This window comes from Ylistrum balloti, unplaced genomic scaffold (assembly GCF_031769215.1).
Source record: "Ylistrum balloti isolate Yb309-2 unplaced genomic scaffold, AGI_CSIRO_Ybal_v1 Utg369850, whole genome shotgun sequence".
NCBI classification, from domain to species: domain Eukaryota; kingdom Metazoa; phylum Mollusca; class Bivalvia; order Pectinida; family Pectinidae; genus Ylistrum; species Ylistrum balloti.
In genome coordinates this window covers 3257552-3285429 of record NW_026782003.1, presented here as the reverse complement: position 1 = coordinate 3285429, position 27878 = coordinate 3257552, and the positions used below count along the sequence as shown (strand labels likewise).

Below are 27878 nucleotides of genomic sequence, written 5' to 3'. Positions count from 1 at the left end.
TATCTTTTTAATATTTGTATAACAGTATATTCAAAGTTTGGCCAAATGAGATAAAATTATCATATTCAGTAATTGATACAAATAATTTCTTCGATCATTAAATACTGGTACATAATACATACACGCATGTCATCAACATTGCTTTGTTTTAAATCGTTAGCAATATCATGCTCAAATATCTTTATCACGTGTTCTTCAATATCATTGTATATTCTGGACAACTGTTCACTTCAAACACAAACTTTGTTCATCTTCTCTGGTACATATATACCATAAACGACACTTCTTAAAAACATACACTGTACTACTCCCATCGATTGTGTACACAGTTCTCGCCAATGCTTAATGTACGCGACAGAACTGTACGTACCTCATCGTCCTTACTGCTAGTTTCAGCGTTATTTCCAACATGGTTACCGGAACTGTGAAAATTGTTTTCTTCACGCTCCTCGATGGGCTAAATCAAAGTACAAAATGAAAATTTACAGATTTGTGTTATAATTGACTACTTGTATTTTGTTACATAAAGCAAGATTCAAATTAAACGTGGTTAAACTCATCCGAAACCTGATTTAACGTAAAAGAGTCAATAAATTCCTGGCCAATATTTGATAAAAAAAAAAGGAAAAAAACGAAATGGTGGATTGCAAAAGTAGAAAAGATCGCATGTGCTGCAAATGAGAGACTATCACTTTTCCGTCTTATTCATCACACCTGAGCTCATATTATGGCAACGTAGAGCAGACCTAACGATTAGGCAGACTAACAAGAAAACCAAAGTCGTCTAAAAATCAATATTGAGCATCATGCTGAGCTTCTGTCATTTGAAAACAATCTAGACATGATAGACTTAATCTTATTTTTACCTACCTTTTTACTTTTTGCCCTTGCCCTGTAGTATAGCAATTCTCCCAGGAACACAACTATGGACAAGACAATGCCTCCAAGAAGTACAATAAACATTCCGGAAGCAACATTGATTTCAATGGCTTTGCTCTTGGCACTCTGACGGGGATCGGGGCAATTTGGTCGACGCCACCACCTGTTGGAGCATAGTAAATCCCCTTGCTCACACTGGGTATTTTCAAATATATGACTTAAAACGCTTATAGTCAATTAGAAAATTATTATACAAGTGAAATGTTAAGTTACTCATAATAGTAATCTTTCCTGATTGTTCAACATCTCTGTTAAATTAAGCAGTCAGTCGACAAAGTCTTGAACAAAAATTTCGAAATATGAGATATGATGAGTATGTTGTCACAAACAAAGAATTGTTTCAATAATAATTTTCTAACCTTGTATGAGAGAGACAATACACCATCCACGATTTCAATGCCATAACAATACCATATTAAAATCGACGTATTTCTAATAAACAAATTACTGTGTTGCATTGTCCAAATTAGCTTTCAGTTAACGATAGAGTTAGTCAGTTTGTAAAGATGACAAATGTTATATGAAATGAAAAATAGACCATGACGTTGTGCGAAAGAGAATAGGAAGAGAGATTTCAAGGGTTTTATGAAATTAGATAATTGCCCATAACCTTACATGAGATGAGGTTGGAAGGAAAATAAAATTACTGCGAAATGACCAAAAAACCTAGGTCTTAGCTTGAGTTATTGAGAATTCCGGACTTGAACATCACCATGTTGATTGATCTTTGTCTTTTATTGATAGAACTACATTAAAAAAATCTAGCACTACCACACGTGACATTTTTCTGCCTCCACTTTAATGAGACGAAATCTGATTGCATAAGAACCCATCGAAACATATACCATTATTCACCACAATTGTTTCTATCGTCTTCAAGATTAGTTCTGTTTTATTAAGTTAACGGAAACTTAAATGAGATTAATAGATTGTATCTTTCATCTTGAATTAACTCTCTCAGACAGAATATCTGTGTTGCAAACGGCGGACATTGATAACCTGCGATGGATGCTGATATTGAACACAACGGCAAAGAATCAGCACAGCTAGCATACGAACTCGGAAAGAGATAAGCAATATTGACACAAACCTTCAATCTAAGTTACATGAGGTTGATCATCCGCTTACTACACATCTGCTTACGGTATATAACTTGAAATTCTAGGCCAGAACCGTGGCTCTAGATGCTACACGCAAGGACAGAATATATTCAATGCTACACCTACATAGTGCTTGAATCTTGTTTATCGTAACATAACAGGAATCGCGATTTAGAACGACAATGCGATACAACAATAGCATATAATACTGATGAGTCCTAGAAGGACAAGACAGACTGCTTTCTGCAGTTTAATTCAATGTTCGTCTTTACTGTGTCTTACTTTAAATATATTTCGAAAGGCCCTATTCAAATGTGTGTCTTTTTTCATGTATAAGATAATAATTGACAGTAGTTTATTTGGAATAAGGATTAAGGTATATTGATAGAATTTTAAATTTCAAGTTCACGGCTCGTGCGTATATAATTACTTATTTCTAGTGTACATTTAAAGATGTTATCCGATGTTTAGTATAAAACTTCTAATACATACAAAAAATATGTATTAAGAAATTTTTCACTTATTGTCTTACAGACACTCAGGTAAAGAATCGTCTAATTATCTGATTTTGGTCCTACCATCTTGGGCACTTTCTTTAAAGATCTTTTTAAACGCTTTAATGAATAATAACCCTATTTCGTCTTTATAGGAATCGTCAGTGATAGTATTCGCACAAATTTTCAAACCCAAATGAGGAAAATTCAAATTGGACAAAAGAGAGTTGAGTTAATGATTTCACAGCCTTCTGATTCAATTTTTAAGTGTCAAGAAAGCGTCTATAACCGATTGAAAATTGCATCTGCTTTCTAGACAAGTTATGCAAAAATAAACCAGGAAACCATGTTTGACTGACCTTGACGACATCTTGGATTACCTGTAAGTATATTCGCACCTGAATGTAGTTTATGTTCTTACCTTCCGTAACCTGAGTGTAAGTATATTCGCACCTGAAAATAGTATATGTCCCTACTTTCCATAGCCTAACTGTTAGCTTATCCGCACCTTTGAAAGTGTTCTGTGTCCCTACTTTCCATAGCCTGACTCTAAGTATATTAGCACCTTTAAAAGTGTTATATGGCCCTACATTCTATACCTTCAACGGTAAGGTTTAAACCTCTGCCTATTACGCACACCTGACATCCTTGTACGATCATTCATCACATCTCGTCCCTACAGAAGTGTATAATCTGGTTTGAAACAAATTAAAATATTATAAGGGGTAATTTGATACATAGATACAGATTAGGGAATAGTCACGTTGACACGTGTGAATACACGTGGGTGTACTTAGTTTCTTTTCGTTATACTTACTTTCCTTCCAAACGATATAGAATGCCATCATCATTCAGCTTTAATGTTGCCCAAGACAGCTTTTCAGTGTAAATGGAATCCTTTTGCGTAGCTATTCCATATCCTTTCAAATCGAATGGGCTCCCTATTTCTGTTAGACCACAGTCGTTGGCAATATGATGCCGCACTACCGGCGAGTCCCACAGGAAGGCATATTTCTCTCTTAGAACTCGATCGAATCCATTTTCAACTCTTCTTACCATAGATTCCTTCGAGAGCAAGTGCATATGTGCCCACATCTTTGCATAATGCGATATATTTGTATGTTTAAAGAAGTTTTCTATTTGACTGCCATCAACAGTACCATAGTCAAAATCTGTCTGATCTGCTAAGTCAGCAGCTGAGTCTATAGGTATATGTGCATTAGAAATAGTTAAAAATGCAGCTAAATTAGCAGTATATATAGAAATAATAATTAAAGAGAAAAACCACCAAGCGGCACTTACAATTCTACTGGATATCCCAGTGGGTGAACCTGTCAAATTTCCACGTAAGATGGTTCCCCAGATATACCAAAAACTTTCTCTCATATTGTGCATAAATTTTGGTTTTTTGTCGTTGTTCACACGACTAGTCGCAAACAGCACTAAGGCTGTAGTCACGAAACACACAAATATTGCTATCCACACATATTTTGACAGAGGGGATAAAAACTGAAATGGTGATACACTCCTGTCTGGTTTTTTGACAACAACGCTGGTACCTTTTGTCATGAACGGCTTAGTAAAATCCACAGCCATTGACCGCTTGGGTGTAATTTGGAAAGGTGCAAGAGCAATATCGGCTTCCTGAAAAAAATATCAATCACATTTAAATCATTATATTCACCATATTACACATTATTTTATGGACTACAAACTAATGTGTACCTAACATAGATAAATGTCAACATACCTTTCTTCTTACAGAATATTAATCGCTTAATTTCGAATATTTATTCTTGTAGAGTAAAGCTAGACAAACAAAAAGAATGTCTTAACAGAAATAACAATATGATATTTGATATATATACCTTTTCCATGATATATTTCAAGAATCACTACCATGAGTTTCATTTTTATTGCTGTTGTTGTGGATGGTGTCGATATTCTTGAGTTTGTTTTAATGGTGAATCTAACTAAAGATTTTCTGTATCTGTATTTAATAATTATGCATTATTAGGTTTCAATACCTTTTCATACAAAACTCTGACCATTCCTGTCCATCCGTGAGCCTTTAAACTCCCAAATTTGCCATCAGGTACTAATGTCAGATTGTACGTAAAATCCAATAGTTTCGCCATTTCTTGTAGAACACTGACACAGAAGCCCTCCAGATGGTCGTTCAGGTTGTATATAGGGTGTGACAGGGGAGTGTCATTCTTCCATTGGATGAATGGAGGCTCCTAAAGGGGAAGATAAAATCAAATTAGCAATAAAGTAATGCCAATTGTTTTCCATATCGTGACGTATGAGCTGTAAAACGTCACAAACAGACAAGTTCTTTTGGTGATGACACATTTAGTTTTACGACTGTATCGCACATTACATGTAATGGATATTTCTGCATCTAATACACTAACGTTATATCTAGTACGATATATAGATAGTATGATGATTTAAGGACTAAAACAGGAAGTCCAATGTAAATAATATCTTTATAACCAATATAAGACTCAGCTTTTATTACAATATCTATATATTCATAGATATATATCTGTATCAAGAAGAATGTTTATAAAGAGATGCTAGTTTTAGGAACAAATTGGTATTCTAATAAGGTTTATAATATATTGTTACTGATAAGACTATGTGTGTGTACACATTATATTGAAACACCCTTTGTGTCTCTACATGTACACTTGAAGATAATGAGTGTCTCATATTGTTCCTCAGCTTGTTGGACATTTCGCTCGCAAGTAAAAAATAGTTGGTATGTTTACAAACCCGATAGCGGATATGAGAGGTTCATCAGTTGTTGCTGATGTCCTTTGCTTCAGTTTAAGTTACATCAACATATCTCTTCCCCGATAACAAACACAATGGTCGATATATTTGTTCAATGGATATATAACATGATCAGTGAAGATATGAAGGTAAGGGGCAGTAGACAACCAATAGAGAGGAGCTCTATAATGATGATAATAAATAGACTTAAAGACTTCAACCGAAACAGGAACCGAGAATGGACATAGAAATGCAAAAAAGAAAGAAAACAGAAACACAGCAGATATTTAAAAAGTAAAAACAACGACACATGAACAGATAAATAAAGATTATACAGAGGATACGCATGTGAATAGCATATTTAAATTGAAATTAAGAGTTAAATGCAATAGAACAAACGATGATATCCTTATCTGACTCATCGGCGATGCTAAAGGCTAAATTTTGAAGTTTGAGAGGCGTGTGAGGAAATTTCAGTCAAAATCTAGACGAGAATGTCACTGAGGGATATCAGAAGTCTTCGGGGCATCCCACGAATTTATACAACAAATCGTGATTAAAACTGTATAACACTATGCTACAGGTAGGTGAGCATTGCGTCGTTTTGTCTGACGTGTTGTATGTGTGTATTTAATGTTCCTGGAAAGTTTAGCATTCCTTTAGTGATACCTGAGTGTCGGAAAGCAAGTATTGTAGAAACATGACGTCTCAAGGATTAAAATTGAACACCTTCAACTTATGACAAACTTATTAATTAAATATAGGACATTTATCATATATTGTAAGCATATTACTAATACCCCTGTTAGCTACCATATCAGATCAAATTTATGATTAAGTTTCTTTACTATCGATAAGTAGTAACATTAGATATGAAATATCCCGTTAAAAGGATAAATTACATTTTTAGAATCAAGTTCCTATAGCAAAATTGAAGAAGATTCTTTTAAACTGGGTTTTGTCAGTACTAGTATGCTTCACATTGATCATTTGTTTATTGAATGTGACCGTGTAGTCATTGAAACATCACACTTATATTTTCTACTGACTGTGTTATAATGACTTTTTCTTTAGTGATATTATCAACCTGAATATATTGTTTCAAAAACGAAATTCCGTTTTTTACTGTTAAACCTTTAAAAAAAGGTGAAACAATCTCACAGTTTGTTGATAATCCAGGCAATGTCATTAAACTTCTCAATTTTTATGTTTATTCGATACTTCAATGAACAAATAAACCTAATTACCAAATAGCATTACGCAACAAAAACTTACAAATGAAAGCGGTCATACAGTTTTCTTTACTCCACAAGAAAGTACTTAACTTTTTCAATATCTACAATTATTTTCAAACTAACTGAACATATTTTCATCACTCGAGTAATATTTTCAGCGATTGTCTATGTTTTGCTGTCCACTAACTTAATAAATTGGATAAACAAGTATTTATAGATGCGTATATTGTATATGATATATATATCCGTTATTTATGATATAGTTTCTGTAATAAAAAATTTGATTATTTTACCCTCAATGATGGTTCAAAGGAAGCTCTCTGTGGTGTTGTATATGGTTGAAAATAGAACCCAACAAAAGTCAACAAACTGTATATGTGTTCAGCCTTTGACAGATGTTTTGATTGAACTTTAAGCAGAACGGAGGACTGTGAATTTTCGACCTATGAATTAGTTAAAATGTAACCTAATATGTCTAGTATCCCTTCAAGCAATCATGTTGAAATAAAAAATTCATACGAAAAGTTCAAATAATTCAAGCAAACTTTACAAACATGCATTAAATCTTAAAACCTGTAATGCCAAAAAGGTCTCCGAGTAAGTAAAATGAAACCATTCAGTATCAAAGGATATTTATTTTCTTGTTCGTCTAATTGACGGTTTAAAGCGCGCAAACGTTCATAATAATTGTGTTAAATGTAAAGTTGAAGCAACCGACGAATCAAGAGAAACATCGAAAAGAAGATAAGACAAATATCAAAAGTGTTCGTTGTGATAAATTGTCAACTTTTTTTCAACGGTTGTGTTTTTTTTAAATTATTGTTGTATTCCATACTTGCAATGCTTGTATTGAATTGATATTATAGAATATGTAGTTACACTGAGTTAAAAAGCCATGAAAAGGAAAATTACCACATCGAAATAAAAATTAAGAAAACAATCATCAATTTTTTAAGATAAGAGAGCCGATCGGAAAAAGGCAAATGTTCCTAATTTCGTATTTGTTACTTACCAGAACAATTATGTGTAATGTATTGTGTGTCGTCATAATTCAGTATCACTTCGTGCTTAACTCAGGCTCAACCAATAAAATACGGCGTCATATGATGCTAAGAAAATCTTCCTCATCTAACGTCGTATTTCATTGGTTGAACTCAAAGCTGTTAATGAGTCTGCGATGATGCTGACTCGGTGATACGTAAGCAGTCGTGAAATTATCAAAAAGCAATCTCAATTTCATCAAGTATCTAATTAATTTTTCGTTCCATTTTATTTGTAATATGAATAAAACTTAAACTCAGCGATAACTTTTCTTCATTTGTCAGATAATACACCGTACATAAGGGTCGTATTAGTGATCGATCGTTGAGGGCTAAATCGTGTATATTGCAATATATTTTGAAACAATCCGTTCCTATTACCGTACAACAATTCGTTCCTATTACCGTACCAATGGATGTATTTTGTAGTATAGTCAATATAAAAAAATCATAAAAAATATTTATTTGAAAAAGTAAAGTACTGTTTGTAAACTACTTTAATCAGCTCATTTTGAACTCTTGCTTAAAATGATGCTATTGTGAAAATTTGATAGCAAAAGTACAAAAAAGGAATAAACATCACATTTTGATATCAAGGATAAAATACACAAAATAGGCAGCAACAGACAACGACAAAATCAGACTCGGACAAACAACAAATTAAACATAAATAAAAGACAACTATCATGACAATATCGATAGCTTTTCTCATAGATACATAGAGAAGATATCGTTAGCGAATCGTCAATACACAAATGACACTTTTTGAATATATATTATGACATTACTAACGCAATATTTTAACACATTGATATTATACTACAGTATCATAAGAAGAAATGATTACCTAACTCAACATACTCTTTCATTCGAACATGCTTAACACATTCACACTTTCTTCGTCCTTCGATATCGGACAAATGGTATTGAACATTTGTTACATATGATCGATACTTTGATTTATTGATTAGTGATCAATAGTAAGATGTGATTATATAAATATATGGAAACATCACAATAACACTATCAATTAACTCAGATCACAATTTAGCATACCTTTACTTGAAAAGTTAAGAACAGTATTGACATATTTTTGAAGAAAAACAAATCACATTTTTTAAGAAAAAATATGCTAAATTCATAGGTTATGGAATCTATGAAGACTGCTAAATATTATTCCCAGGACCCGCGCAATTACACGTCCTTCAAAAGTGAAAATTGCATTGACTCACTGTTACGTAAATATACTTATTGCACATATTTTTATGCTAATGCTCATCATATTTTTAACAAGTAATTTAATTCTATAAAAAACTGAACGAGAAGATTTGGAAATTCATCTCTGAAAGCCTTCGTACAATGTAGTACAGTGACATTAGGGTTATGTTTTTACTACCTTGATGTTACCTAAAAATATGACCAAAACAAATGTTTAATTAATAATAATATCTCTAAAGATAAAACACAAATTCAATAAGGCACTTACGATGATAGTTGTAATTCGTAGTGGTTCGTTGCCAAATATGTCATCGCCCATTCTCATAACGCTGTCGTATGACCTAGACGGTTCAATCCGCTGTTGCATGGTATCCTTAAGACTCCTCCATGTTCCTGACTGAAATAAAGCACTCTGTAAATGTTTGAAGAAAAGAAAACAGAAACGAAGCATCAGTATACATAACACAGGCGTAGAAACCTTCGCAGACATACAAAGAGAAGTGAGACTCCAGGTAGATTTATGATAGATAATAATACAATCATATAGCCGGCTACTTAAGTGGATACAAATTTTATTGACTTTTTCGAAATTTGAAAAAAACTAATTCAAGATATTGAAATTTCGCGGTCTTGTAGATATAAAATCGTCAGGTTTTCGAGAATTTTGCCCTGATATCAAGTATTAAGTAAAAACAACCATTAATGACCTTGATCTAGCATTGAAGTATTGTTTTGTAAATCGCAAAAAGGATATAACGTAATACCATTAACTTAATGCCAAGAAGCCGTTGTTTTTGCTTGCCCGAGCATTATAGCTCATATCTCTTTATCTTGCATTTACATGTAAAAGAAAATATTATTGCATACTATAATTATTCTGAGAGATTTAAATATTATTGTATGCGAATAGTCTTTAGTGAGCTGTTTCATGTAGCAACTCCGCTATGAGGCTTTTTAAAACTATATTTAATATCACTGATCATTTTGCATATGTCATACTCTGCAACATATCAAATGTTTACAATGTTGTTATGTACCAGAACATCAGCGAAAATATCATCCCCTTGAAAATAATCGGCTATTCGAAAATATCAGTTAAGATTTTTTTAGAACAAAAGTTACATACCAAAAAGGAAATACTTCAAATGTATTCAGATTAAAAATGGAATATTAAAAAACATTGTAATGAATTGCTTCGTTAAGTTATGGAGTAAATAATATGCAATACATATGAATATTTCTTTTGCCTTCTAGAGTCTCACTTACAAATACACACATTATAGAGATATGGATCACAGTTGCTCATTTCCGTGTGTGTTAGTAATTTTGTTTTTTTATGTCAATTATCCATTACCATAATCTGTCTTTTTGTTTACTGAAACTTAGATCAGTTATGATAAACGAAAAAATACATTCATCAACAGTCATAATGTCCGTATAAATATATGTCCAGCCATATTCAAATTAGCACGAAAATGAGCACATGTTTGATATTCAGAGTCTATATATATAGACATGAAAAGCATTTAAACTACACTAACTACATGTACGTATGGCGTGTACATTCCTAGCAAACTACAACATAGCCCACCACATTCTGCAATCATGAGAGAGGCACCATATACATTTGACCTGGATATATTGACAGCTTGACAGATTTATGAGAAGTATAGTACGAAATAGTGTTTACTGTGTATCACTTCTATTTTCGAATATATTTTATAGTGATTACATTCATATTTATTCGTGATCATTTTATCAATAATAAAGACCATTTCATAACGTGACGATACCGAAGATTGAAACCACAGAAAATTATGCGACAAAACAAGTATTCTTTCATGTTTTGAACAATGGAAAAGTGCTGAACTTGCTATTTTTCATAACAAACGACTAGCATTTACGAGAATGTATGGAAATCTTTACAGAAGGAAGAAAAAAATTGAGATTGTACAAAAGACACATTAATGAACTACACCTTTCAATGCAAATTTAAAGCTAGATACTCAGAGCCAAATAATGACTTAAACTGCCTCATACACCTGCGTCGTCATTTCGGACTCGTCAGTGATGCTAATGGCTTAACTTTGAAATCCTGACAGACAACTGGACGACTAGACGGAATATCCAAAGTCGTCAAATAAACTTGTCTATATTTAAATGTTGAGCCGCACTTGATCCAATTTTGTATTTTTCAGGTATCTAAGGTTTGGTACCCGTAATGCTGAATCTTTGGTAGCGTCACGTATTGCAAATTGCTTTGTCATGGAATAATCATTAAAAAAAAGTTAAAGAAAAAAAGACATATTAGAAAAAGTCCAGATAATGTGTGCCTTCTGCAGGAGTAGTCTTTAAAATAAAAGCGACCCACAGCCTTTTCAGAGATAAAGATATATATATAGTAGTATGAACATCTACTAATTATACGACTAAAGTATATTAAAGAACTAATAGGAGTTAATATTAGATACTAACAACTTCATATGATGTTTAGACAAGATCGGAAATTGTCAATTAAAAGGGGTCAGGAAACAACAATGTTACAGGTGTAAAAGTCAATCATATTAAAATCAGTTGATGCGTCATTTCATATAACACAAATATAGAATTAAAGATACATCGGTATCAATATAAAAATACCCTGGTGTTATGTGAAATTTTACTTTTCCAACTAAACAATCATAAAGGACAAAATACTCATGACTTTCCGTTTTATTGGCACTTGTAGCAGTTGCCTTTTATGAGTGCTTAATGCCCAGTTATTATCGATTTTAATGCAGCTTAATGTATTTTTAAATATTGTTTATTAAAAGAAATAAAATTTACAAAATAGCATATGATATTTTATCCCTGTAAGTTGGTAAATTGAGAACGAGGGGAACACAGAAAGAGACTAAAAATGGGATAAAGAAAAGAGAAAAGAGAGCAATTCACAGTTCCAGCTCTGACAGCTGAATATAATCATAACGATTCGATCAATAAAATGATACAATATGATATATAGATTCGCTTTATCACGAAGGAGTGATGACGAAAGAAGACAATTAAAAAAACAAATTCTTCATTTTGAATTATATGTACCTTTAACTGAGAAAAGGAAATTTTAGTTAAGATAACAGAGGATAAAGACAACCATACGTTTTGGCAAAAAATACTCGTTTCTTAAAAAAAATCTTAAAACTAACATTGATGTGTTCATCGTGAATGAAATTTACTAAGACATTGAAAATTTTACAAATGATATTTGCCATTCCATGAGAAATTCTATATGGTAGCACACGAGAAATTGTATTTGGTTATACATGAGAAACTTAATGCTAGGACTTGCAATTCTCTATGCATTTTCTTCTTCAGACTGTGATATATACGTGTCATATTGGGAAACCTTCGCTATAATTTATTTCATGACATAATTGATTTAGTTGATTAATATCAAATACTCAAACCGATTATCTAATATTTGAATAACTGCTTCATCTAAATTAAAACATAAATACGTCTTACACTGATTATTAAGGGAAATTATTGGCATATTGATTTTTGTTGTTCTTTTGTGTTTAACTATTTTATATTGCAATTGGTTTATAAAAAGATTTTCTCGTTCATCCTCATTCAAAGCTTTCTTCATTTTTTTTTTTTTTTTTTCAGATTTACAGTACTATTTCTGAAGATACATAAAATATTGCTTATATTACTTAAAGAATATAAAAGTTTGTAAGATATGTGTTTTAAATACAATAATCCATTCAAATCCATCATTTGACTCTCACTCTCGATATTTGACAACATCGGCATACAACGAAATGAGGGATGCGTTTTTTTTTTTTTTTGCTTTTTTTTTGTCTTAATTTTGCAAAATACTCCATTTTTGTACTTTTGAATATGAGCAAATGCAAAAATGAAAAAAAGTAAATTATCTAAAATGTTTTATTAATCTATTGGTGTATAAGGAGGAGAGGAGTATAAAACGAAGATGACTGAAAAATTAACACGACAAAACTTCATAGAAATTAGGTATGAGTATTTCACAGATTTGTGTCAAGGATTATATTTTTTCTGTTTTCTTCTTATTTCTCTTGTATTCCTATTGGAACAATGTGCATTTTACATTTCTAATATGTAACTTTAATTTCTAATAATACATATATATAATACAACAGATTCATTTTCATCAAAGACGTTTGCTACAGGAAAGAATACATTATTTTTACAATGGGTGCTTTGGGTGGTACATTTGCAAATACGTCACATAGCTTTGTGTTTTAAATACGATAACCAGTTGTGTCCAGGATGTAAATCATGCTACATTCTCACGAAAAGGAGCAATTCTTGACCGGGCTTTACCGGAAGTGAACCATGCTACAACACTAGCGCAAAGGAAGTGCACCATAACACGTGGCAATTCGTGGACCAAACATACGAACTCTAGAAGGGTATACTTTTTAAAAAATAAACAGTGTTAGGGAATGACAATTACACTAGTTACCTGAACACATTTACTCTTGTGCGCAAGATACAAAAAAACATAACATTACTGTCAACAAATACGAATACGCTCAAGTGACTTATAAACGGACAAAAATATTTCAATAAATACCTAAAATAAGATAATCGCATTCAGGAATCTGAATGTCTATATGTGAAAAATAAATAAAAAACAAGGTTTCAAGCAACACCGCTTACCTGGAAATCAGTGTCATTTGTCTCCACAAATAAAAAAGGTGTCAAAAAGTTTTAATCTAGCTGAAGCTCAACATGAAAAAGCGTAAAACTTCGAGTTAAAACCCTGACAATTTTATATTCTTTATTTTATCTTTATAATCGGCGTTTACAACTTCAATTCTCATGGTAGACATACCTTGATGTATACATTTATCCGAAGTCGATTAAAGTTTCCGAAATTGATACCATGATTTGCATAGAAATTTCATTTTCAAAACTTACTGTGCCATTTTTCAGAGTTGCAAGAGAAGACATTCTAAGAAACGTCTCTTTTCTGTTCCCCGCCTTTGTGAACTCCACATGACCTGTGCACCCATCAATGGTAATCTGAAAACGAGTAGAATAACAATATACGCCATGGAAGCTCTGTTGATAAAAAATAAGATTTAAATCAGGAAACATAATTTGTTCTCTTTACAAAGTTGATTTAGGTGTGTTTATTTTTAAAGCGAGTTTTGTATTGATGTAAATATTAATGGGGACATTTAACGTTATGGCGTTTAGATCTAATAAAATTTGATCTATAAAATCATATGTAAATTGCAGTCAAACAAATCGTTCTTGTGTAAATTGGTTTAATGCAGGAAGTTTAAGTAGATATATCTATGTTTGTTGACATAACATATTATACAACGATTAATATATGGGGGAAAATACACTATAGAATATGTAATGAATTTGATATTTGTATACAAAGCACATGCGGTTTTCCCATGTATATAGGAAACATGGGATGAGGTAAACCAAGATTTAGATGTGTTTAATGTTGTTTTTTAGATATTGGTAAGTATGACTCAACCTGATATACTGTGAGAGTAAACTACAATGGTGTTTGGACGATGATATGCCTACAGTGTCTGTGAGTGTGTATGTCTAGGAAAAAACTCTGTAAATCAATGCTGCTTCAAGCTTTCAAAGAAACAGTAAATATACAGTGATTGAGTGTAATTAACAATGATATTTCAATGGTGTCTACATTGTCTATGACTCTGTATGTCTACCAAAGCTCTACCGATCCATGCTACTTCAAGATTTCAAGGAAAACATGACATGCACGAGTAGACTTTGAATCCAATGCAACTTCATTTTTAGACAGGCAAAAGTGGAAAAAAAAATCGCAAGAGCAAACATTGATGTAGGTTATCAAGCTTTGGATATCAAAGCAAAACCATACCTCTAGTAAAATCGAGAAAACTGACATTTCCTATCTTTGCTAACTGTCAACTTCGGCATAAATGTCATTCTTTTCTAGTTAGTTATTCATATGAAATCATATGATAAGGTCCTTCTAACAATTCCTGTTTAGAGGCTTATCTTTTGACTCATAGAGCACTTGTCCTTGAAAGCAAAGCGATGACAGTTTAACCTGACTAAATGTTGAATTAAGTAAGTTCAAATGCCACTTCATATATATGAGTCTCTACTTGGATGCTCGTTTCCTTCCAAAGTTACATGCATTCCACGTTTTCATCCGTTTGATAATCTGAATGTGAATATGATTCAGTAGTATACGATTCAGCAAATTTTGTCTATTTGAAGCTGTTGTAATAATGAGGTTAATAGTTTTCCAGGCGTTGAATACGGTTAATTGAAGTGGTAATGTTGATCTCAACTAGTTTGCCAGTTGGTTCCGCAGTTGAATTCCTTGTTCTCATTTGAGAACGCGATTTTGCTTACTTAGAATCAAGATTTAAATAGCGACTGTCGTCGATAAAGCAGAGGACGCGTACTCTTCCGAAACATCTGGTCTTAATCTGCTTGTACTTTTTTCAAGAGTTTCTGTGTAATTCTTTCTTTTGTTGATATTTTGCCTTGGTTTTATTGAATTTGCGTTTGGGCTTTAATTCGTTTCACAATATTTTCTTGTTGTTTTCATGTCAGTAAGGAGTAAGGCAGTATATATCGATAACTCAAATCTGTGCCCACCTTAAACCCCATGTGGTCAATCATTTTCTTTTCAACTCTTTTTTAGTTTTCATAAGATATAATGGATCCAGAAAATACACCTTGGGAACTCCGTAAATATTAATAACACGGATAATACATGCAAAAACATCATTTTTACAAATCTGATATATTGCTATTTCAAATGTTACGCCAATCAGACCACTGAAATGAAAATGCTTCTTTTCAAGAAATGCTTAATGTGTTCGATGCAGTTTTTTTTTTTTTTTTTTTTAACAATGAATATTGAATAAAAATGATATTCAGACGTTTCGGTAACTGCTGCAATACTATTACAATGATACATGTCTATAGATGCACAAAGAAGAACGCCAAAAAGATGATGTGAATGAAATCTTAGTGATGAGAATTTATATATGTACGAGTGAATTGAAAAATCCATTTACGGGTCATGTGAAGAATACTCAGATATGATAATTGAATGACAACTAAACAATGTAGAACAAATATAGAAGGGTGATAGGTGCATACAACTAACAAGCAGAAAGGCTGGATCTGACCATGTGCAAATACAAATGACACGGTCAGATAAAGATATTACATAGTTCAAGTAAAGTAGATATGAAACAAAATAATAAAGGATTAAAAACATTATCTCACTTCATTCTCGAGGAAAGATCCAGATTCGCCATTCTGAACATGTGAAATACAAATATCGGTAAAGAGAAACTCTAGCATTAGCTACTAACCAAGGTCGAAGAGGATGCGCGAATACCGACTTTAAGTGGGGGCGACATGAAAGTGTGAGATGAATAACCACGGTCAAGGTTTTCTGACAACATCAGTCTTATAAATTGTATTTAATTCCTTTCATTAGAAAAATTCGACAGGAGAGATGATAAAATGGTTTAATGGACACACAAAAATCTAGTGACAGTTCAAATTATACACATGTACTTGACGATCACTTAAACGTATTCAATGAAGAATATTAAATGGGAAAATTATTGAATTCTGGAGTTTGTGCACGTCCTCCCTATCAGGTCTTTAACCCTTATTTCAACCACGTTTGATCCTCCTCTGTCGTCTCTTATGTTTCAACAATTTAGGCACTTAGCATCTTTGACGGGTCCTAGAAATATGAAACAGCTGTAAAATGCTGGTTAATTATTGTTAAAATTCTTCCGAGGATTTCAGAAAGGTACAAGTATTTCTCCTTTCATACATATCCTCTAAGGATTGGAGATTTAAGATCCAAATCTTTTCTTTTTGCACCATTTGAACACGTTTAATAGTTTTCTTCCAATAATCCGCAAATCTCAGAGATCCTTTGTCACAGCTTTCAGTTAACAACTTATATTTGATTAACATTCTCAATGACAGCCTGAGTATAGCTACAATATGAACTGTCCATAACTACAGCAAGTCTGCATTTCACCTGCTTGTAACTACAATATAATTGACCTTCTTTTACCACACATTTCATAATATCTACAATATTTCAATTACTTCTGTCAACCTAGACTTAGAGTTCAAACGTTTAAAAATACGATTACATAATAACTCAAGTTAAATAATTATCTAATATAATCACAATATATTAAGATGTTTCCCAGTCATCAATATCTATTATCTCAATAAGATAACTTACCCTATATGTGTTGTATAGAGCGTATGTCATATAATACTGGTCATTGATGTAAATATCTGTATGTATGATTACAAAAAGTGCAATATATATTTAACTTGTCAATACTATAACTGTTGTGGGGATATAGGTTTCACAGAAACACAATTATTGAGCTAAGGCTAATGTATTAACAACATGCAACACCCACGACACGGAGTTCACAGTTACCTGTCGTAACGTCTTGAGCATTTGGAATCTACCAGATCCGTTGTTAAAGTCAAGCATAGCCTGATAAATCTTTAAAGAGTCGTGATATACAGCGTTGTTCAATGTCCAGTTCGAACCGGTCAAGGCACAAAAGCTAGTATTGGTGTCTAGCATAAGAGACAGGGATGTCATGTTCGCTCTGGAATCTATGTACCTATCTAAGGCTATGTCGTCCACTCCCTGAAAATCAAAATAGGAAAGTAAGAACAAAAAAACAATATGACAGAGAATACGTTAGATGTTAGAGTTGGTATTTATCTAATGCTGAATCGAGTTTGTTTTAGCCGATTTGAATATATAGATTTTACAGTCAACACAGTCGTATTTCCGGTTTATTAGTAATCAGCTTTCAAAGTTACCATCTCCAAAGCCATTTTGTCCCATTCACGAACAACTCTAAATGTGTAAATTATGATGGCTAGGAGAAACGAAATGTAAATTTGCATCATATATATTCACTTGTAAGTTCCATAAACAACCATCACTCCGTTAAATATGGAGACAGGTAATGGTACCTGGTAAAATCACACTAAGAAACATTTCAGACAATTGAACAGTGATAAATTAGCGATGCCTGCTTTTATTTTTTTTCCTGTGAATTTCTTTTCGCTTCTTTAGTCATCACTTTTATAATTGTGTAGAATCTATCTAACTGGTACAAATGTCATAAAACTGACAAGCCGTATTTTACGACACTCGTGACGTTAAATGGAAATCCCAGACACAATTAACAGGTATTGAAAGTTTTTTTTTTTGTTTTAACCAGAAGATTTCATTGCTATGTTTTTGTATCTGTGTGGTGATATGAGTTTTATTTGACGCACTGCTGTGTTATCATGAGGCATATTGCAAATACATCATATATTCTACCTGATAAAATAGCATTTCCTTTGGTGACACGCTTTCCAAAAGCTAAATAATATATGAATGCACAAACTAGATAGCATACATTCTCAAAAACTATAATGACATGAAACAATATATATATCTATATATAAACTAACTTGATATGCATTGGAACCCGCTGACAAGTACGCGTAAAAATATATTTCACAACGCATGCAAAGTGGAAATTGACTTTTATTTCAGATAGTAAATAGGCAATTACAACTCGTGCTGTCTAAATGTAAAATAGCTTTTAAAATAGTGGGTTCAGTGTGCAACGTATAACTCCAGACCGAACAATTGCTTCTGTCGCCGTCATTCAACAGTTGTCTTATAGATCACAGAGGGCATATATATATTGATATACTTTATATGTATTCCTATATCTACTATGCAATATTTACATCTGTAACAAAGTTATAATGATATTCATAATTAACGTATCGGATGGGTAGAAATAAAATTACGTGGACACGAGAAGCGAACGCGTCGCAAGGTATAATTCAATTAAATCAAACAGCGCCACTAGAAATATGTGTAAATCAAGCCAAAATTCTATAGTGTGGTTAACAATTTAAGACGTTTAAATGAATTATGAGTAAACATCAGTTTCTTAATCAATGCATTTACCTCTGGGATATGCGAAAACATTACGCATTAGGAATAAATCAATTAAAGATATCGTTTTCTTCCATAATTCAGATATTTATTACCAGTTTTACCTGCTTAAGATTCGCCCTAAGGCTTTAACAGATAGCATGTAATATAACGTTACTCAAAATATGATAGCATCATCATTCCATGGAGCGTAACCATGTCGCCAATTGATAACGTCATCAATTCATGAAGCGTAACTATGTCGCCAATTGATAACGTCAACATTTCATGAAGCGTAACCAAGAGTAAAATATTTCTATCTTGCCAGGGTATAGAACATAACCACGTGCTAAACCGGAAGTTGTTAATTTGAGACATGAGAGACTATTAGTGTAAGAAAAATTACATATGATGTTAAGACATAACTGAACATTTTTGTTTATGCCGATCAAATGCATTATGGAAATGATTTATCATTGCTATTGCCTTTGTATAGTGGATAATATAGATTACACATCGGTAAAAACATAAGTTGTTATTTGCCTGATTTTGTTTCCATATTTGACATACTATATTTGTCTCGGTACTCTATTTATGGTATGTTTGAGATAAGGGGAAGAAAAAGGATCTTCTCTAGGAGGAGATTCCCAACACCCAAACCCTCGGCAAAGCCTCGGTTTGGACAGTCGTTAATATCCTTCTCGGATAGAGATTTCTCTGTCCTGCTTTAATGCAAGGGAGATAGTCTATCAATTCACGGCACAGACCCGTGTAAGATAACAAGAAGTAGTGACTACAATGTATTGTTACATACCGAAGACAGAAAAGTGGAAACTGGAACATAGCCTATTGATTCTATGTCATCCTTTTTCCGAATTACTTTTATAAACTTTTTAGAAAGCATAACCTTGGGTCTTTCCATCAAATATTACCACATAAACATCAAGTTTGCCTACGGTACAGTGTGGCATCTGCCCTATCATGTACTCTTCCAGACTATGCGAAAATCAGGGGAACAGTTTTTACCATAAGATTGGTGAAATAGGGGTCACGATAATGATATCTTCTCCGTCTAGAAAGGCGTAAGCTAAACTCAAAAGAGATCACCTACATCGGAACACGCCCTATCATAGATAATGATACGGGAGAGTATGCTGACAAATTCTGCGTGTTAAATGTGTAAATATTGAGGCAAAATGTGCTAATTTAATTCATGTCTTGCATGGTACCATTCTGGTTGATAAAAACTATCAAAATGTAACCCAAAGGCAAATTAATCATCATGAATACGTGGGATGTTGGGAACCGGCAGAAAGATAAGGAAGTTAAGATCATACATCATGTCTTGAAGATAAGAAAATCAAATTAATTAGTATGTTATGTGACTCGAACATCACTTGGTTTAGCATCATAGTAAATTGATACATGACGAATATTTCTATCTGTTATCTTTGGGTATTATATCGGCTGTCAGGGGATTTACCATGAAGAGCAATTATCTGATAGTTATGGAAACATATTGCTACTCTTAAGTGTAAAGCAACAAATTGCCAGTGGCGAGTTATATGCTCTCTTGCATTGTTGATAATCTCGAGTACTCAGTCGACTTCTAACGTTGGAGTTCTTCAGAAATGAAGATTCAGAATATATTGAGGTAACATATGTGCTTAAATGAAAGGATTTATTTTATTTTTGTACATGCAATTACAAAAGACAGTTTATATTTTCCCTTGGGGACTACTGAGGTTTATCTCTGGACGTCGATGGTCATCTAACTTCATCTAAATGGTTTTCAGGTATCTGAACTTGCTGACGTAACATTTTAGAAAAAAACAAAAACAAAACAAAAAAAAAAAAAAAAAAAAAAAAAAAAAACAAAAAAAAAAAAAAAAAAAAAACAAAAAAAAAAAAAACAAAAAAAAAAAAAAAAAAAAAACAAAAAAAAAACAAAACAAAAAAAAAACAAAACAAAAAAACAAAAAATCACATCATATACTAATCAACGTTATTCATTTAATTTCAGTCGTCGCCGATTTTCCTACTAAAAACCCTTCATAACTTTATATTAATACGTAGATTTCATTCTGAAATAAAAGACTTTTAAACGAACATTAGGTTGTAAGCTTATGATCGATTTCGGAAAACCTCTATCCCCACAATTCCATTCCGGGCGTTTTACTATTAATTTTAAAAGTGAGACCGATTTACTTCCAAAGTTCACCGACAGAGAAACCGGAAATTACTTTATGCGTCATGCCAGTGGACATTGGGTAATATCATTAAGTGTCTCAGAAAATGCATTAACAGCTATAGGTTTTCAAAAGATCAAAGCTTAACACCATGGCATGAGTCTATATAATGTTGCTGAAGCGGTTCAGGTTTGTCATTTCATTTGAAATAAACGAGCGTTAGATTGTTCTAATATAGATCGTCTGGAGTAGATGTTGTGGTTGGAATACAATAACAATTTATCGGCAGGGATTACCACGCCTAGAACCGGGCAGAAGATATCAAAATGAAGGGGGATTACCATTGCAGTACATTTCAAGCACCACCTATTTACAGTTGAAGAAAAAGCTTTTATCACAGCGGCCTACAACCGACGATCCGGATTAGATGGTCATTTTGTATAACCAAAGCCGTATATATGGATTAAGAAAATTAGGTCAGAAGTCAGAAACAATAAGAAATGAATATGAGACGCGATAGGTGATGGAATCGAACAAGTCTCGCCAATTAGTTACCTGAAAATTCTTGCCTTATACATTGTAAATCCAATACTTTTTCGTGGAATATAGAGGGAATTGTGATGTTAAGTATATTTCTTAAAAAGTATATAGGTAACTGAAGTCCTACACGATACATTCAAAATAATCTGAGGGAAAATAATGAAAATGATTGAATTAAGATGCAATTTAGATTAATGAAAGCAGTATTTATCTGGGTGACTTGTTAAGTTGGTCGAGTTTTACCGAGTCGGTTTATCTGTATATCTATCAAGTAATGAGTGAATTAGTTAAATCAATGTATGCCTCATTATGATTTATAAAGGTAAATAATTCACTACTCATCCCTTCGGTCAGCTGTGAAGAAACGATACAGTAAATCAAAGCTATCATGTATAAACGCGGCTGTTATGCGTTACTGCTTTCACATGAATCGATCTCCAGGGGGTCAGTGTATACCTTGGTAACATTATGTTAAGTAACACATATTGCAATTGACCTATTAGCAACGCGTATATTCCTCCATATTGACCGAGATGCTGACCGTACTCATTTCATCATTTTGAGAATAAAAAAACTCTTTGATGATTAAGATTTTTCAGTTTTGTTCCTCATTCAAAGGTTTTGCATTAATTAATTGCTGTATAGTTTATTGAATATTTTGTTTGTATTTGGCATAATTGTCTTTTTATATATCCTTAATAACATTATATCTATATTTGATGATGTTTCTTACCTAGATTCGTTTAAGTTAGCATAGCGGAATGTAAGGCGATTGAGTAATACTTCAATCAAGAATCCGAACTATACATTGAATTGTTTGAATCTCTTTCAGCATTTTGACATTGTCTGTATTGCTTACTTGTGCATTGTACATGTACCATTTTGCTGTCTCATAAACGAGTTCAAGATGATTGATGAATATTTAGACCGATCGTTGTTTTCCTTTAGATATTTTATTACAGCCTAAAATGAATCACCTTCATACAGCGAAAGTTTAGTTTCTTGTCCTATAATGATAGAAAATCAACCAACAGATCAACATGCTGGATTGATGTAGAAATAAAAGTGGTATTAAGTGTGTGTTGGTAATCTGTTTTGGAATAGTTAGGATAATTATTGAAAAGCAAAGCACATCCATTCAATGTGGAAATTAGTACAGAATATAAAATTCCAGCATCTGTATAATCTTTTTAAGATGATTCAATAATTAATACGACAAAAGACATGCATGAATGTCCACTCAATCTGATGAAATCTATTCGATGAAGACATTTAGCAAAATTATAGTGTACTTCCAAACGAGGACTTTATGTAGAAAAGCCTGATAATTTAGTAGTTACTTACCATGGTTACAACCAGCCATGTATTTGGACGGGAAAGTAAACTTAAATACAATGCCTGGAAAAAAGAATATTAAACAATATTACAACACATTTACGATAGCAGTTGTTAAAGGTGGGCGTCCTTTCGTTTCAATTATATTTCATATTTCGTTTTCAGAATTTTTCATTAAGTTGAAAATATTACCAACATCTTAAACACCTGATAAATCAAAGAGTAAAAAGAACATTATACAATAATACAACACATTTATTATTACGGTTATTTTATAAGTGGACAACCGTGTGTTTCAGTTATTTATATATATATATATATTTCCAGAATTTACATTTACTTAAAAGTATTACCAACGCTCTGTGTTTTTTCACACCATCCCCGCAACGCCCCCCCCCCCCCCCCCACCCCCCCCCCCCCCCCCCCCCCCCCCCCCCCCCCTCTCTCTCTCTCTCTCTCTCTCTCTCTCTCTCTCTCTCTCTCTCTCTCTCTCTCTCTCTCTCTCTCTCTCTCTCTCTCTCTCTCTCTCTCTCTCCCCTTCCGTCCAGCGAAAATATTTTAGTTCAATTCAATTAAAACTAAGCACACGCAGGTCAAGCACAACAGTTGCCTACACAATGTCAGAACACAGACACATTCATTACCGCATCGCAGCAATAAATTACGACGGTAACTTCAGAAATCGCGTGACAAAAGACAACAAGCCATTTTATAGTTAATACATCAAGTTGCTATCTGCCTATATGACTGTAACGCTGGTAGGTGACATGGTTAAAACACCTAATACGTTCTGTGGAAAATTAGGTCAGTAACCATTAGTTACAGTAAACAGATGTCAAATTAAACAAGAGACAATGAGCATTGTTATAAATTTCGGAGGCGGTAAAATATTCGGACAAGAATTGTATTCCCTCCTGTATATTTTTCCCCTGGTATGAAATTTTGGATGGATAAGCTTCATTTTTAACAAAATGTTAGTCATATTGGATAAAAGTCAAACGGTGGCGAACGTTTCACCATGAACAGTAAATGCAGAAGCAGGTGTGCAAATGAGCTTATACATCGAAAATATTTCTGAAGTTTGTTGAAGGTATTATTAGATTTATTTTGATATAACGAATAACGAACAATCCGGGCTTCAAAACCCAACTCGATACCATATTTGTGTGCAAGACCCTAAATATCATCAGTGCAAGATGATATATGATGAGGAGGAGGGAGGGGCGGGCTCTTCACTCAACCTTCAAATTCGACATCACTTAGGTATTGAAAATATAGCATTCAAAAGGAAGTTAGGCAGTTAATTTAAGGAAAATCTTGCACAAATTTGACTTTGGCGAAAAATAGCAACATCTGGATCCCTTTGCATGACAATACAGCGTGTTTAATTTAACTTACGAAATCGCAATCATGAATAATGAACTACATCAAACTTAATGTTGTTTTGTTTCGAAATAATATAATCTAAACAAACACACATTTTAACTTTATACAAGCATGATATGTACCATGAATTAGGGAGAACATAAAGATACAGCTGGCCTAGAAAATTGAAATCATGCCAATGTCTAAAACATAAAATGAAACATTCATTTGTGACTATGATTTAGATGCTAGAATAAAAGTAGATGATAATGGTCGTTGCGATATTATCTGTTTCCCTTTGACTCGAGTGAATGACAGTGTAAATTAAACCCACCACAAATCGTACAAACAAACTAGTGAGGAGTCCCTTGTTGTTTTGCTTTAATTTCCAAGGAAACTGACATGTTTTCCCAATATAAGAAATATTGAATAGTAATTCGATGAAGACCTTGCAATCTGCAAAACATTCTAATCTTAATTAAATTATCCCGTTTTATTAATGTCGTAAATTTTGAAAATAGACAAATATAGCACCTGTCTCTCTAGGACGTCTTAAAATGGCAATATAGATTGAATAAATATTCCGAAACTTTCAGTGTGACGTTCCGATGTTGACTGCCTTTTACACCAATGTGAAGTATGTGGTTTTTCTTATCTTGTAAATTATACAACAGAGATATATAAACCTAGTTTGTTAAGTAAAAACCCATTGAATGTCTGCTATATTGATCTGATTACGGATTAGTTCATAAAATTAACACAAAATAACATTATCGTTCTTCAGTGATGTGTATGGTGTATATTTTCAATGCTACTTTGCATCGGGGAAGTTTTATTAATGTGGAAGGAGTCATGTATATATATGATAATGCATGCGGAAACTGCATATGATGTATATATATATAATATCTGTCAAACTCAATAAAACTAGAGTATAACGCGTACGACGTTAATGTGTTAAAAGTAAAAAATTGGAAGTTTAGTCACGTAAAGCTCCGCTAGTCAAGATCATCATAATCCGAAACTTAATTGTTGTAGACAAGCAGAAGATGTTATCTTATCATACTCCTAGTAATATTTCAGGAGTCTAAGTGTAAATCTTTTTTGTACATTTGGCCCTATGTTTATGGAATTTGAGGGTCGATTATGATTATGATGAAATGTTGATATTTTCTTGAAGTTTTTTGCAATAAAAATAAGGCAAAATATGAACAAAACAAACATTTTCACAGTGACTCCGGAAAACAAATTACAAGAAGAATGAGACCAGGTGTTCCGAAAGAGTTATCATCTTCTGCTTCATCCACAATACCTGCCATGTGAATCTTGGTCAATTTAAGTAGATAAAGTCAAGATCTCAAATGAGAACTAGGTATACAACTACGAAACCAACAAGCAAACTAACATGCATCAATTTTGTTCAGTTTCAAAGAAATACAATATTTCACAATGAGATCACAATGACGACCGTTACGTTTATCTTTCATTAATCTGCATCTTTGCGTCTTGTGTGATTTTCAGTGCACATTATCAATTCATATTTTATGTATCTGTTCTAAATGTTTTACTGTAGACCTATAACGTATGTTACAAGTAACATGTTTCAATATTTTACAATGTTAAACAATACTTACTTGTGTTAGAATTATTTCTGCATTTCTTGAAGAGCACAAAATGACGAATTTCTCATAGTAATTGTCTCTCAGCTCTTTTAGTGCGTTCCTCACATATGAACTTGTACTGTTATAGCGTAGATTGAATGCCTTGATCCTATCTGTATAATCTCCTATAAGGTTAATCACAACTTGCGATGCTGAAATAGAATACAAAGTTGATTAGTTTAAATTCAAAACGAACCAAGGTATGAGAATCATTCTCCAATTTAGTACCCCAAAAAATTTTGATGTGAAGTAAAATAGCTTATGTTTATTTGAAATATTCAAACAATACAAAGCATGTAGGGTGATGGATGTCAAAGAACGTCAATGTTTTATTTACCAACTAGTATTTATTTTTAGTATTTTGTTAGTATTTAAATGGTATAGCCAGGACAATTTTTTTAATCACACATATTTCACCTTAGAGTATGGGGTAAAAGTCACAGGAACCTAACAGCAGTGCAGTGCGCGTCAGTTTAAGGTAATCATGAGTTCCAGCAACTTTCGTTAAAATATCTTTAAACGTTACTGCACGGATAAGAACAAGGACAACGAGAATATAAACAAGAACCAGAATTAAAACAATGCATCTCCCTCCCTTCAGTCGAAGGGGAGACTCTACTATAACCAATGATATATCTTAAGCCCTGTGGTGTAATTAAATCCATTATTGAAGTATAATGTGTGTGATTGGAAACATGTCATGAAGGTTCCGACTATGTAATTTTACAAAGTAACTTCCGGTATGACACCGGAACAACATTGACTAATGTAATAAAAAAATCAATCACTGATGACACGTTTCCGGAATTCTTTCCCATTCGAGGACTTCGGCTCTTATATTGACTAGTGATTTCCCATAGTTAATATGTCAAGGGACATTTTACAGCGGATATACAAATGCTGAGGGATGACGTGGAAAAAATAAGCGGAAAGGTTAAGCCATGTGACTGAGTTTTAACTTGAAACAATGATAGTATTAGTGTCACCTTTGCAATTTTCCCGGCGATAGTGGCAAAAGGCGGCAACATGACGGAGTTCGCGCCAGTCTGTGGCACACTCCGGAATAGTCTTGTAAATAACATGTCACCTGCAGCCTCCATGGGCACGAATGAATAACAGCGTCAGATCAGGACGAGGACCTGGGACCTTAATAACGTGACAAGATCAGCGGTTTCGAAACGAATTTTAGCACACTTTCATTTAGCGTGACAAAGCCTCACTACTTATTCACTGTACACATTACGTATCTAATTCAATTCCTAATTTCATACGCACCTATGTTACTTTTAAATGTTATTACAGTTAACTTCCTGATTTTGCGCAAACAAGCAAAAATAAAGAGAAATCCTGGGTTTTTTTTTTCTAAATTGTGCATGCCCTGATACTTGAACATAACCAGTGAACCCAAAATCGATCACATTTAGGCAAACATTTCATACCGAAGGGTTGAACAGTTACCAGTTAAGGGTATAAGTATATATCTACTGAACATGTTTAAATTTCCTATTCTCATTAAGTAGTTAGGGCGATTGTCGCATATACCTTTACATTTAATTTCCAATTCAAATATGGATGTATAAAAAATTTGGACAATAAGTGTTGTAGTCCAAATAATGTTTAATTGTTATTTTTGACCATTGGTAATTTTCCTAATTTGTTTCATATGTGCGCATACTAATCGACATTAAAAACGCGACATCGGTAAATTATCATTTACTGAAAGAACGATATTTTTATTCTTTTTTATTTAAAAATATGAAAATGGTACCATTTGTTGAAACATGTCCAATAGCCGGTGATTTGCTAAGGAACGTTGAGTTAGCCGTGCTTAAAATGCGGCTAGTTTAAACTATTTGTTGGTCGGATTATAAGCAGGGTGTATCGCATAATATAGGAAGAAGAATATCGTAGAATGGTTAAAATTTTGACGTTACAATTCTTAGTTTTATACACACAAAACACCACGAGCTTGAAC

The 27878-nt window shown here is 33.0% G+C and overlaps 1 protein-coding gene across 1 annotated transcript in view; it reads right to left on the bottom strand.

The window, feature by feature from the left end:
- Positions 1-304: 304 nt before the first annotated feature.
- LOC132545640 (glutamate receptor U1-like) overlaps positions 305-27878 on the bottom strand; it is a 66277-nt gene continuing 38703 nt past the window's right edge. The window contains exons 4-12 of the mRNA XM_060209337.1: positions 25877-26055; positions 22887-22940; positions 17293-17511; positions 13752-13856; positions 9076-9219; positions 4561-4773; positions 3351-4177; positions 871-1042; positions 305-457 (exon numbers count right to left, since the gene is read on the bottom strand). Coding sequence (XP_060065320.1) covers positions 305-457; positions 871-1042; positions 3351-4177; positions 4561-4773; positions 9076-9219; positions 13752-13856; positions 17293-17511; positions 22887-22940; positions 25877-26055 — 2066 coding nt within the window. The remainder of the gene's footprint in view (positions 458-870; positions 1043-3350; positions 4178-4560; positions 4774-9075; positions 9220-13751; positions 13857-17292; positions 17512-22886; positions 22941-25876; positions 26056-27878) is intronic.